The sequence below is a fragment of the Felis catus genome, chromosome F1 (assembly GCF_018350175.1).
Source record: "Felis catus isolate Fca126 chromosome F1, F.catus_Fca126_mat1.0, whole genome shotgun sequence".
Lineage (NCBI taxonomy): Eukaryota > Metazoa > Chordata > Mammalia > Carnivora > Felidae > Felis > Felis catus.
Genome location: NC_058384.1, coordinates 57,717,482 through 57,730,885, shown reverse-complemented (window position 1 = coordinate 57,730,885; position 13,404 = coordinate 57,717,482). Strand labels below are relative to the sequence as shown.

Sequence of the window (13,404 nt, the reverse complement as noted above, 5' to 3'; positions counted from 1 at the left end):
GCCTTCTCAGACCTGGCCCTTCAACCCTAACCACTGTGATCTGTCTGTCCTTTCCTCCAGGACACTACCTTCTCCCCTTACGCCATCCAAGCCCAAGGAGCGGTTTGTGTTGGAATTGCTTCAAAGCTCCACTCCGGCCATTGAGTCGCCACGTTGTAAGCACTGACTGTGGCTAAATTGACCCCGCCCGCATCACCGACATCTCCACTCCAACTCAGCAGGCTCTCCAGCCAAGGAAAAGCCCTCGGGCACACTCATGGGGCCCAGACCCCGGGTGGGGAAGCCATCTGTCCGACAGGCCTAACAGATTCCGCGGCCACCTCGGTCCTCTGGCCACACTCAGGGTGGTAGAGCGCCGGTTCCGGGAGGTGGGCGCAGGCTATGTCCGAGGGGCCCTCGGAACTGGAGGGACCTCTAAGCCCCAACGCCGACCTCTGCAGCCAGGCGGGTCTCAGCTTGCTGCACCCCCCCCCACCCCCCGCAGAAAGTACTAGTTCCCACCTCCAGCTGCTGCGGCCTCCAGCGCCCCGAGGCTGAGGTCCGGGTGGGAGATCCCCGACCTTAACGACCGCACCGCCCCAGCAAGCCGAGCGGCCTTTACAAACCGTAGTAAACATTTTATTTACAAGTTTGTGTCGTCCTATGTGTAGCTCGTCCTTGCGCCACAGCCCCGAGTGCGGGGAGGAACTGTTTCGTCCAACACTTCACAGTGTGAACTGCTCGCGGCCGGGGAGAAGTGTTTGGCCGGCGCGGGGGAGGGGAGGGGGCCTCGGGCGGGGGCACTGAGACCCCCCTCGGCTCTGGGCACCTGCGCGGGGGCGACGGGCAGGTGGGACCGCAGGGAAGGGCGCTCCGCCGCGGCGTCGCCCTGGCCCCATTGCCAACGCAAAGCAGGCGCGAAGTCCGGCCCACCCTGGGCGGCAGGGGGCGGCACGCGGGCCCCGGGGCCCCTCGCCTCGCGCAGTCTACAGGCCGCCCAGCGGCGCCGGGGCGGGCTCGGGGCTCTGCGGAGCGCCGCTGAGGGTGGGCTGGGGCGCGGGCAGCAGCTCCGAGGCGCCGCCGCCGCTACCCGCGCCGCCGCCGCCGCCGCCAAGGCTGCCGAAGCCGAAACTGCCGCCAACGCCGCCGCCGCTTCCCGCGCTCCCGCCGCCGCCGCCGGCCGGGAGGAGGGCGCCGGCGGCCGAGGCCTTGATGACCGTGGTCTGGTGCAGTGACCGCTCGGCCCCCTCGGTCCGCTCCGTGTCGCTGGGGGCCATGTCCAGAGACTCGGAGTCGCTGCTCTCGCTCTCGGCCTCGCCCTCCGAGCGGCTGAGGCTCCGCTCCTCTTGCTCGCCGTCGGCGGCCGCGGCGCCGCCCGACGGCTTCTCGCCCGCCTCCTTGTCCTTGTCCTTCTGGGCCTGGGCCTCCTTGGAGTGCCGCCACTTCATCCGCCGGTTCTGGAACCACACCTTCACCTGCGCCGCACCAGGTGGGGAGACAAGAAGGGACACGGAGATGAGACGCGGGCTCGCCGCACTCCGACTCGCGCGCGGCCTGGAGCCGCGGTCCCCAGCTGTCTGCCACCGGCCGGGCCCTGTGCCCGGCGCAGGGGCCGAGAGGCAGCCCCGGGAAACGGAGGCCTTCGCCAGGGATCCTCGCCTGCGGAACCCACTAGGCCTGGTTCTCACAATGTGGCCCTCCAGACCTGATCCTGAAATGACCTGGATGCTTGTTGGAAAGCAGAGGAAGGACGATTTCTGCTCCAAATCAATGCGTCTTAGCCCGACTCGAGTCAGGGCTCTCCGAAAATCTGATTTAAATTATGGACCCCTAGCCCAGAAAAAGATACCCATGATTTCAAGAGTTTGGTGAACCAACGTTAACAATTTCTGCTAAGCTGGTCCGCCCCTCTACTGCCTCTACCCAAGGCAAGTTTCTACGAAAGCAGTTCTTGTTAAGGAGAAACCGTGGGGAGAACAGAGGGGAAAGAGCGTTCAAAAGAGTTAGTCTCAGTGGTGGGGGGGAGGGCACCGCTGGACCTTCAGCAGAAGAGCATTTCCTTGGCAGGTAGGTACTCAGAAACCGATAAAGTCCTGCCGCTGCCTGGGATAAACTGATCCTTCAGCGGGCTTAGAAAATGCTGGAATGAAACCTGTGCAGAGTGGAAGAAGGGGGTAGGGATGGGGTGGAGAATCTATATAAATATATACAATCCCCTGGGGGACCTAGTGCTGTTCACACAAGTTCCAGCTTCCCTTTTAAAAATAACATCCACAGCTGGTGGAAAACGGCTGGGCTCTTCCAGTGTGTGCTGGGGGGGGGGGGAGAGTTGTGTAATGGAGGACAGAAAGGGGGGGGGGTAACCTAAAGGAGCTATGGAAAGGTGTCTGCGTTTGGCTTCTGCTCTACTCAGAACATTCAGCACCCAGCGAGCAAAGGCCACTGCTGTGGGGTGTGGAAGCAAAGTGCCTCTTCTATTTCCGGGGGGAAAAAAAAAGGTCCAATTCTTGAATTTGGAAAAAAGAAAAAACTTGAATTCAAACACGATCAATTCGCCATTGCCTTGCAAAAAAAAAAAAAAAAAATCCAAGTAGGCAGAAGCTGCTGAAATGCTCTTAGGTATTCTAAGAAAATCTTTTTTTTTTTCTTTCTCTCACTCCCCGCCCCCCCCCCCACCAGAGATTTTCTTGAGAGCCTGTGTCGTTAGAAAATCGGACAGACGGTGGTGGCTCTGCTCTGAGGGCACTCCTCGCCCTACTAAGTAATTCCGTTTGAAATGATGTTTTCACTTCCTCACAAATGGGGATTTCACAATCCAGCGGCAGCAGGAGGAGGGAGGAAGGAGGGGGGGGGACCAACAACAATCTCTTGACTTTGGATTTTTATCTCTTCTGAAATAAATTGCCTCCTACAGCGAATTGCACTACAGTCGAGTACATAATTATTATCTCCTGCGGCCTATTCGCTTTCTCTGCTGTTCTTTCGCCTTTTGGCCAAAATAAACATGCTTCGGTTGTTGACATACATCTTTGGGGATGGGCTATTCTTTCCGTCCTTCTCACCCCCACATCCCCCCTCCTCCTGCCTCAAGTTTCGACGTGTACCACGTCTCGAGAAATTCAAGACCCTGAGTTTCCCCCGCAGAAGGAGAGTGGGCCGGGGCGGAGGGAGCCCTGGGGCTAGGCCGCGCCCCGAGGGAGCGGTGCGCGGGCGCCTGAACCGGCTTACCTGCGCGTCGGTGAGGCCCAGCATCGCGGCCAGCTGCTTTCGGTCGGGCTTCGTCACGTACTTCTGAATCTCAAACCTTTTCTCCAGGCCTTTCCTCTGCAGGTTGGAGAAGACAGCCCGTGACCATGAGCGCTTCCTCTTGTACGTCTGCGGCATGGTGTCCTTCGTGAGCACAGCGTAGGGACCTGCCACCAGGCGGTAGCGGGGGCAAGAGAAAGACAGGAGGGCCGCGTCAGTGCCACGTCCGCGGTCTGCGGGCCCGGGACTCACCGCGCTGCTTAAGACTTGTTTTTGCGTTACCATCTGCCCCCCACCCCGCCCCGCATTCGGATAGCCCTTCGCGCAGACTGGGAATGGCCTGTCTAAAATGGAATCCTACAGCTCTTGAGACTTTAGGCGTGAGGCCTAAAGCAAGTGTGGAATGGAGAAGCCGGAGCTTCATCGATTAATGCCCAAGGGAAAATATCAGCCAAATACGCGGCCTTTGGGCATGCAAAGATTCGGCGAAAACGTCGGTTGGGCCTTAGGATGTAGAGAAGACAGCTTTGACTCGTGTGTGTGTGTGTGTGTGTGTGTGTGTGTGTGCGCGCGCGCGCGCGCGCGCGCGCGTGTGTGTGTGTGTATAAGTTCTTGCAAACGTGGTTCGCGCCGACAGAACCTCTCCTTGGCCAAAGCGTTTGAAGTCATTCCAAACTGTGTGTATGTTAAAAAAACACCACCTCTGGCTGCATTTTCAAGCCCCTCTCTGGCGGCAAGACTAGGGAAAGCCCCTTCGCCCCACCCGCCCACGGCCTCCCTGGGTCCCCCACCGTCTGCCCCCGGGAGCCAACCGAGGGGTGAGCTAGCTAGCTGAGAACTCTTTCGGTTTCTGTCTCCGGGCTTGGTAGCCTCCTGCACCGACCCCGGGTTGGCTGAACCGCGGTGGCCACGCCAGGCGTCAGTCCTGAATGAGCAGTCAGTCGACCCGCCCCGTCAGGCCGTCGCTCGGCGGGGTTTCCGTACCTGGAAACGTGTCTTGAAACTGATGCTGGACTGAATTTCTCGGGTTCGAGCTTAAGGGGCTCAGGATGGCAGAAGCCTCGTTAATGGGATCTAGTGACGCGAAGAACTGGCCGGCAGAAGGCTGCAGGCCGGGAAGGTGTACGCCTGCGGGCCGCCCGCTGGTTAGCAGGGACGTGAGGTCTGGGGACGAGGGAAAAGAAGAGCTGGTTACACCTCGGGCAAACCCACACTCTCCGGCTGAGTTGTCCCTCCCCTGCCACCTCGATTCGGTTTCCCTGCAGCAAAGTCGCGAGAGACCTTGTCTCTACCCCCAAAAGCCCTCTCTCCCCGACAGAGGCCAAGGGGCGATGCACAAAATGTTCCCATGTGTAGCGCACACGTCCACGTCCACACATATAGCAAGGAAGGGCTTTATATAAAACGGCCAAAAGGCAGTCACTTTCAGGAGACCTCCACCCTCCCCCGTGAAGGAGCCCCCACTCTGCTGAGAGGCGATTTTGTTTATCTACATTCTTTGAGTGGCATTTCACTAGAAATCAGATAAATGGAAGGGAAAGTGTTCCCCGAAAGGGTTTCCCCTGTCAAATTAATATAGCTCACTCTCTAGATATGTGATTCAAGAGACAGAGAATAGCCATTTTAGCGAATATTTATGCCAACGGATTTTTAGGAATAATGATTCTGTGACGTGTGTTTTGTAAAGCATCCCTGGAAACTTTTTTTTTTTTTTTTTTTTTTTTGTAATGCAGAGCAGGTGAGTTTTACACCTAACGTTCCACAGTCTTCTTACCATTCATTTTCTTCTCCCTCATTTTACCGACTTGTCCTTAATTGTGAAAATACTCAAAGGCATCCCAAACGGCCCTGGGACCTGGGAGTGCGCCAGGGCCGTGGTCAAGAGGCCTGCAGCCTCTAGCCCAAGACCTACCTCTCAGCGTGTTGCCTTCCTTGACTTTGGGGTCAAATTCTGCAGACAAAATGCGGTCAATTCCAAATTTGAGGTCCTTGCTGGAGGGGGCCGGGGCCGAGCCGCTATGGGGGGGATTCGGGACCCCCCGCGCCCCAGAGGCCGGAGGCTGCAAGGCGCCAGCCCGGGGTGGAGGCGGAGGCTGCTGCTGCTGCGGTGGTTGTTGCTGCTGCTGTTGTTGCTGTGGGTGATGGTGGTGGTAGGCGGCTGAGAGCGGAGACAGCCGCTGCGGGAAGCCAGCCGGGACTTCGGAGGGCGCCACCACCGGGGTGGGTCGAAGCGGGGATCTGGCGGCAGCTTGGAAAGAGGCGTGCGGGTGAGCCGAGCCCAAGTGCGCGGTGAGGGCGGCGGCCGAGGCCCCCGCCAGACCCTCCGGGGCCGCCCCCGGCTCCCCCACGCCGGCGTGCAGGATGTCTGCGATGCAGAAGGAGGGTTTCTTGACCGCGGCGGGGTCCAGGGGGAAGGAGCAGCCGCCCGGGCCGGCCGAGGAGCAGTAAGCGGCCGACCAGAGGCTGAAGTTGGAGGCGTAGAAGGGAGCCAGCCCGGCGGCGAACATTCTGGCTGGGTGCGCCGAGCGCCGCCGCGGCCCGGCCGGGCCCGGCCGGGTAGCTGGGTGGGTGGGTGCGCGGGGAGGGGCGCTCTGAGTCGCGGAGGCGGCGGCAGCCCAGCCGAGGACGATCCGCTTTCGCTTCTCCGTCCGCACTGAAGACAGGCCAGGGAGCCCTAGCGCCACCGAGGGAGGCGAGGCCCGGATCCCGGCCGGTCACAGCCTCGGCCCCTGGCCTCACTTTAAAGGCGGCGAGGCGCCCGCGCTCCCCGCGGGCCGGAGGCGAGCGAGGGGCTCTGGAGCTGCTAGGCGGGCAGGGGCCGCGGCTCCGCACACTCCAGGGAAGCCGGGGAGACAGGGGCCGGGCACCGAAAGAAAACCCAAACAGCTAAGCCCTACGAGCTAAATTTAAAACAACAACAATAATAATCCGTTAGCTTAAAAAAAAAAAAAAGTAATAAGAGAAAAAAAAAAAAAAAAAAACTCCTCTCTAAAAACTCCCAAAGTTTTGGCAGGAGCTTCGGAGTCAGACCCAGGGTAGGACCTCGATCCGAGCGCTCATTGGCCATCCTCGTGACCAATGGGAGCGGGAAGTGGAGGGGAATTGGGAAAGAGGGGCGTGGCCCGCTTCCTCGGCCACGCCCCCGGCCACGCCAAAGTGTTTGCTGCTGCCGCGTGGGCTGAGCAGGGTCCCGCGCGTAGGGGCCCGGGCGGCGGCTGCAGGGAGTTGTGGCCCTCCGCTAACTTCTGCAGCTCCAACCCGGCATCGGACGTGGAGAGTTGGTCCCAGCGCTCCTGGGGCGCTTGCCCAGAGCAGCTGGTGCTCCCGTGTATTTTCACGGGTGCAAAGCCCGCCTCCTGGCTCGGGGAGGCGGCCCCCTGGGTTCCCTCCTCCTGATTTCACTCGGGCCTGATTTTTCTTCACTCAGCCTTTATCCCGAAAGTCGATGTCCTCATCCTTCGTGGGCTCCGGCTGCCAAGCTGCTCAGCTCTGAGCTCTGGCGCGGGAGAGCTGGGGCGCGGAGTCCCCGCCCAATTTAGCACCGCGTCAGCCTTGCTGCCTCCGAGACCTTCAGGGAAGAGAGGAGGGGCGGTCGCAAACTAGCTTTATTCCAGGCTGTCACGCAGTGACAACTTGGACGAGTAACTTTTCAAACAAAATAAGATGGATGTCTCCGAACGACTCCCTTGGTCTCAGCCAAACCCTCCCGGGAGCCTCAGACGACAACAAAACAGGCCGCCGTCCCGAAACCCGGGAAAGCGGCACGCGCGTCCCCTCCTCTGCTGCACCTTGTAGGAAATGTCACCCTCTCAGCTCCACCACAGCCCCAGATCACGTGGGGTCCATTGTTTTGCAAGCGCCCACAAGAGCACATTTCCTTGGGGTTAAATACTACTTTCAATTCAGTGACGGTTTCCCCAGGAACCCCTTGGGCCTGGTCGGGAAAGCAGACGAAGCGGAGTCGACGTCTTCCATTCGTGCTTTGGGTCTTTAGAGCGTAGGGTGGGTGTAGTGGGGGTTTTCTGCAACATCAACATCTCTATTTTAAGAATTCGTTCTCTTTTAAATTACAGTCAGAATGGATTTCCCCACCCCTCTCCCAAACAAACCACAGGCCACCCAGATGAGTTCTTCTTGCACATTTTCAGGAAGAAAATAAAATAATAACAATAATGAAACACGAAATCTTTTGTTTTCGATTGTCCTAATAAGCATCTCCTAACAGAACTTCTGCGCTTCTATGGTATTTCTCCCCCCCCCCCCCCGCAAGAAAACTTTTAATATAGTTGCAGTAAAGCTTCTGTGACATTTTTTATTTCACTTCAGCACCAAGAGGTCTTACCAAACAAACCCAGAGGCAACAGAAATTGCCATGCCTATGTCAAGGCTCAGGATGTGGGCTAATTAAATATATTTCTAGCCGTTTCTAGACTTTTGTTGCAGCTGCTGTCATTTTAAGCTTTTGACTTTCTCCTGGAAAGTAATTAATCACTGATCAATCACTTCCGTCCGGTCAGCACTGGAACACCGCCTCCCGCCCATTCCCTACCCGCGCCCCCATCCCCTCTCGGTCTTTCTCTCTCCCTCTCGGGGTCTCCCTCTCTCCTGTTATTAAAGGGCATGCCTGGCTCCATGCAGCAAGGACAGAGGTGTTATTTCCAGAGATGGAATGGAGCGGTGGGATCTGCTGAGGACACGGGCACCTGGGGTAAGAGATCTAGGAAGTCCAGTTCTGTTTCTAGCCAGAGGCAAAGGAGTGACAGGCATAAGCCGCTTGGGGCGTTGGACCCTCCTTGAAATGCTCCAGTGGCGATGTTTCAGGCAGAGGCCGGGGATTCAGGCGAGACTCCGCTGCCTCGCTGTGACTTCACGGCTCCCAGGGCCGGTCACCAGCGCAAGTGTGTTGAGGGACGGCCATACACCCTTTTTTCTTGTGTTTTCTAGTGTCACTTCTAATTCCAATTTGACCGCAAACATTCAAACAGCGGCCTAAGTTCAAACTCAAGTTTCTACAGGCCTCACCCCTGCCTCCCGCCCCCAAACAAGACGCGTCCCTCAGGGGGCGGGTGGGTGCAGGGTGCTGACTAAGCGGAACGCGCGCCCCTGGGGTGTCCTGAGGCATCCACGACCCGCGTCTGCAGCATTCGAAGGCCTCGAGCGCGGGGTCAGGCGGGACTGGCGAAGGCAAGGCCCGGAGGGGGGTTTTCCTGCAGACTCCTAGCCACGCCGCGCGTTCCTCTGTGTCCCCGAAAGCCCCCTCCCCCCTGGCTTGGCTGTAAATTGCAACTTCGCGAGCGCTCTCCTCTGCTCTTCCAGGCCCTCGGCCCCCTTGCAACCGCGTCAGCGCCACCCGGGCCTACTCTGAACTCTGAAGGGAAACGCAAAAAAAGGAAACCTTTGGAACGACCCCCTGCTTCCCCCCCCCCCACACCTCCCCCCACACACACCCCTTTCCCGGGATCAGGTCTCGCCACTGCTGGCCCCTCGCTCCCTTCTGAGTCCGCTGACTCCCCTCCTCCTCACTGCCCACCCCTCAGAACCAAGAAAGCGGCAGGAAACCCCGGGCTCGCCGGAGTTCAGGTCATCTCCTGTTTTTTGATGGGCTCAAACTCGTACTAAATGAGCGGATGTGCCTGCGAGATTGGTCTCAAAATAGAAGCGGCCTTAGTATTTTAGGATACTGCAGAAATCCTTATTTCTTCCGGAGAAAAACTCTATAATGACTCCTAGCACTTCCCCTTTCAATATTTGTGCAACTTTATCTCCACCGACAAGTTGCTCGGGTGACGCAAATCCGCCCTTGTGTATTACAACTACCAAAATAAATGCGCGGAAATCAATTCCCTTCTAGCAATGAAAATATAAATATACAGCTACGACTTTCCCCTTTAATCTTTGCTTTCCGAGCGGCTCCGAGCCGTGGCGAAATGAACTGGTCCAGAGCAATTGAGACGGGCGGGGAGGCCCTGGGGGCAGAGGCGAGGGCTCCCGGGGGCCTGGTAGCCACGAGGCTCCAGGCTCCAGCAGGAGTAAAGAGGGCCTCCCTTCAGCGAATTAATTTGAGCTTAAATGTGGCTGCGTTGCCTTTCGGGGAAGCGCAACTGTAAAGACAATTTCATTTGAGGCGGCAAAGCTGTGCTGGCAAATTACAATTGACAATAGAGTAACAGAAGTACTTGTTTATGCTCAAAGGCCACAATAGCTGGGGTTTCTGATCAATTCTGATGGCTGTCTGTAATGCATTCCACTCTCCCCTTTTGCTGGGTACACCCAGCCAGAAACTATTTCACCATACTGGGAATGGACAATGCCAGATAAGATTCCTTTCATAATGTAACATTTTTGCTTATGGGGATGGCATCTAGGGTTGAAAGAAGGGGCAGAAAACAGAGGTTTCTGCATTGACTGAAGCAAGAGAGGGGTCCCCTTACCCTTTGGCTGTCCCTTGAGCCTCTATATTTAAAGCACCAGTGCAAATTCTTGTCCCAAACCTGGGGACACAAATACACACCAACTGAGCCTAAAAGCTCAAAGAGAGTGAACGCTGACCTTTGTTTATTGTAGTGACATAACTCTACAAGGGCTTACGCTGTCCAGATCTGCTATCTGCTTTTGTTGTGGGTTTGTTTTTGTTTTTGTTTTTCTTTTCTGGTACACTCTAGGCAAAATAATGTGCTAGGTAATTGCTCTGTGGACTTGGGGACTCTCCCTGGCCCTTAAAATGTTTGAAAATATTTCAATCACAGTACCTCGTGGTTTCAAAGACAAAGAAGGAAATCACTAAACATTTCACAGTCAAAAAGAGAAGGAAGCCTAGCTTACCCAGCCGAGGATATGAGAGATTTCCAATAATGGAGGAATCTGCTTATATTCTGCTGTCATTCTGCCAGCTGAAGATTTATAGACTGTGGGGCTCAGCCCTCACATTTAGTGGTAGGTATGGGACTTCTGTTCCTTGTGGATGCTACATACTGGAGTTGAGGACTCTAGATACTACACACACACACACACACACACACACACACACACACCCCTTGGATTATTTTAAGCAGACCCCAACTCCCCTTTCCTGGAGACTTTAGTTAATCCAGAACTAAATAAAGTTCCTAAGTTTTTCTGAACATAGTTAGACTTTGATATGGGGTAGGGAAGGCAAATCACAGTGTGACAGCACTACAAGGTCCATAGCCACTGGATTTCTTCCTTTGTCCTGTTCTCATTCCCCAGGTGTGGCTGACTCCTAGGTGGCCATCTCTTTATGTGATCATGGCCCTGCCCTTGACCTCCTGCCCACAGCTCTGGCTTCAGAGACTCAGATAACGTTCTGGGTCTGATCCCATTTGTGGTTTCCTCTCACAGAGTTTCTCACCTATTTCCTTCCCTCCATTACTAGGATGTACCACTGCACACACGTGTACTACTCCCCCCCCCATACACACATATGCACATGCTCGTGTGCTCACTGGGGATCTTAGAGACCGAGCAGAAGAGCAAGCAAGCGGTTTGGGGTTTCCTCCTGTTGCAAAGAGCTACTTGTCTGTCTTTCCAAGTCACCTTCTCCACACGCAGCCAAGAAAGACCTCAGACCTCATAAAACTTAATAGTAGAATCCATTTCAACAGGGCACAGTGTAACAAAGACTCACATATAGTTGCAGTGAAATCATGTCCCCAGAAGAGTAAACTATGAGAGACCATCTTTAACACATAAGATTTAGTGCTTCCTTCAACAGATTCTGTTTGGTAGCTGGGAGAGAGCTTGCACACTCTCAGCAGATTAGCCTTGTGGAAGCTGGGTGGGTTGCCTAAATTACCAGATCCTAATAGCCAGGGTTTGGTCTCTAGTGAGTGAGCTCAATGTTAAGGTAGGAGAAGGAGGTGTAGGTGAAAATCATACATTCAAAACAACTTCAGTGTTGAGAGGGGAAAAAGCAAATCACTCCCAAAGTTATGTTTCCCTAACCAAACAGTCAAACAAACAAACAAAACCTTTCTTTCCTTTGATATAAGTTTTCCAACGTATAGCATAGGTTCCGAAGACGGAGAGGGACTAAAAGGCAGGAATGGAAGGGGCCCTTGGAAGGGAGAGGGTCCTAGAGCCAATGAGAGCTCTGTAGGCAGAGCCAGAGGGTTGTCTCCACCTCTGTCCCAATCTGCCCACCTGCACCCCACCAGGATTGAGACAGCTTTGCATTTGGTGGCAGACTCCTGCCGGCCCTGTCTGGCCCCCACCAGGCCCCAGCATCCCCTACACCCCTTGGTGAGCCGGTAGCGTACCAAAACTCGGTTCTCTGCTGACACCTGCTGGGCCATCTCTACATCGTTGCCTGGCTGTGCCCGTCCTGTGCCAGCAACGTTGTTGTGATGCAAGCTGACGCTTCCTTTTGCGAAAACACAGGTTTCTAAAATCGGTGAGCACCGGCAGCTGTTATCCTCGATATTGCCAGCAATATGGAAAGATCTTGTATTATGTCTTTAAAGTGACCGCGAGAAAGCGGTCACCCTTTCGGACTAATACCTTACATTTTACAGATCTCGAGCCCAGTTCACATAAATCATCTCACCTGTTCTTTAAAATAACCAATTGTAAGGATGCAGAGGAGGTACGATTATCCCTGTTTGGGTTTAGGATGTTGCTCCTCAGAGAGGTTAAGTGGCTTGCCCGAGGTTGCATAGTTAGGAAATGGTGTTTGTTGCCGGGAGTAGAGGCTACATGTTCTGACTCATCAGCCAGAGCCATACCGCTCGGCCAATTTCTTGAGGGGAAACCGTTCATTCAGAGGAAAAACTCTTGCCCGCAATCAGAATGTGCGCTGGCTTCAGGCAGAGGCCGGAGGGTAGAACTGTGTCTAACCCAGGAACCAAGGCTGTCCCAAGAACACTGTCAAGCAAGGGCAGGTTGGCGACTTCGTTATGAATGTGTGACCAGATGTATCAGGCAGCCCCTGGGCTCACCATATGTTTCTCCCCTTCCTCTCAAAGTAGCTGAAATCCAACTCCTGGAGGATTCCTTCTTTGGAGAAGAGGCATCATACTATGAATTCGTGTCTCTGACCCTTCTCACTGTGCGAATACCTGAGGGTAAGGAGCTGTTTTGACAAGGAGAAGCCAGGAGGAGGTTCTGAGCTTAAGATACAAACAAGGAGGGGCGCCTGGGTGGCGCAGTCGGTTAAGCGTCCGACTTCAGCCAGGTCACGATCTCGCGGTCTGTGAGTTCGAGCCCCGCGTCGGGCTCTGGGCTGATGGCTCAGAGCCTGGAGCCTGTTTCCGATTCTGTGTCTCCCTCTCTCTCTGTCCCTCCCCCGTTCATGCTCTGTCTCTCTCTGTCCCAAAAATAAATAAACGTTGAAAAAAAAATTAAAAAAAAAAAAAAAGATACAAACAAGGACACAGACCTTAGTGGGGCACCCAGGGCGCAGCATTATAAAGAGCATTGGACACGGCCCCTTGCAGGGCCCTAAAGAAGGGATTAGAAGATGCTGTGTCCGTTTATCCAGAGTCTGTCCTCTGTCTACAAGTGCTCTAAACGGGCACTCCCCACGCTGGAGCTCTGTTATCATTTTCTCCCACCAGCACCAAATAGTTTTGTAGGATTTCAGTGCCTTGTTGAACTATACAGTAAGAATAATCTTTCACTCCTGAAGCTCATAGTTATATAAGAGTATAAGCATTATACGATTATTTCTTTTAGATACAGGTATTTCATGGCTGGAAGCTCTTTTATCTGAGTCATAGGTATGGCAAATGCTTATGGTACTCGTCTTTATGAGTCTTGAAAGAGAATTAGAGTCGTAAAGAAGCAGAAAGGCGAGCCTGGATTTACAGAAGACTTCAGCGGGACCGGGATTCTCCTGTTAACCAGTATTCACCTAGCTCAGCCCGGCCTCAGAAACTTTGGTCCCAGGACACACAGGGATGGCCCAAACTAAAGCACAGGTGATGGGGGTAGATGGAGATTAGGGGAAGAATTTAAAGATGCTTGGGAGGTAGAATGGACAGGCAGAAAAGACCAGCTTTAAACCGTTCCTGTTAAAGAACATATTGTATCCCAACACAAGTATCACCGTGTTCAATCATAAATGTGTAGATGAAGAACCCGTCGCTAATTTAACACCCAGCTTTATGGTTTTTCTCTTGCCCAGATGCTTCCTGTATTGGGAGATGCCACCAACACATGCAT

At 54.8% G+C, this 13,404-nt stretch overlaps 1 protein-coding gene across 1 annotated transcript; it reads right to left on the bottom strand.

The window, feature by feature from the left end:
* Positions 1 to 602: 602 nt before the first annotated feature.
* Positions 603 to 7,009, bottom strand: HLX (H2.0 like homeobox). Its single transcript, XM_011291138.4, has 4 exons — positions 5,138 to 7,009; positions 4,210 to 4,389; positions 3,208 to 3,392; positions 603 to 1,454 (listed from the first exon to the last, which is right to left on the bottom strand). The coding sequence occupies exons 1-4, from the start codon at positions 5,730 to 5,732 to the stop codon at positions 966 to 968; spliced, it is 1,449 nt and encodes a 482-aa protein (XP_011289440.3). The 5' UTR covers positions 5,733 to 7,009; the 3' UTR covers positions 603 to 965.
* Between the last annotated feature and the right edge of the window lie 6,395 nt (positions 7,010 to 13,404).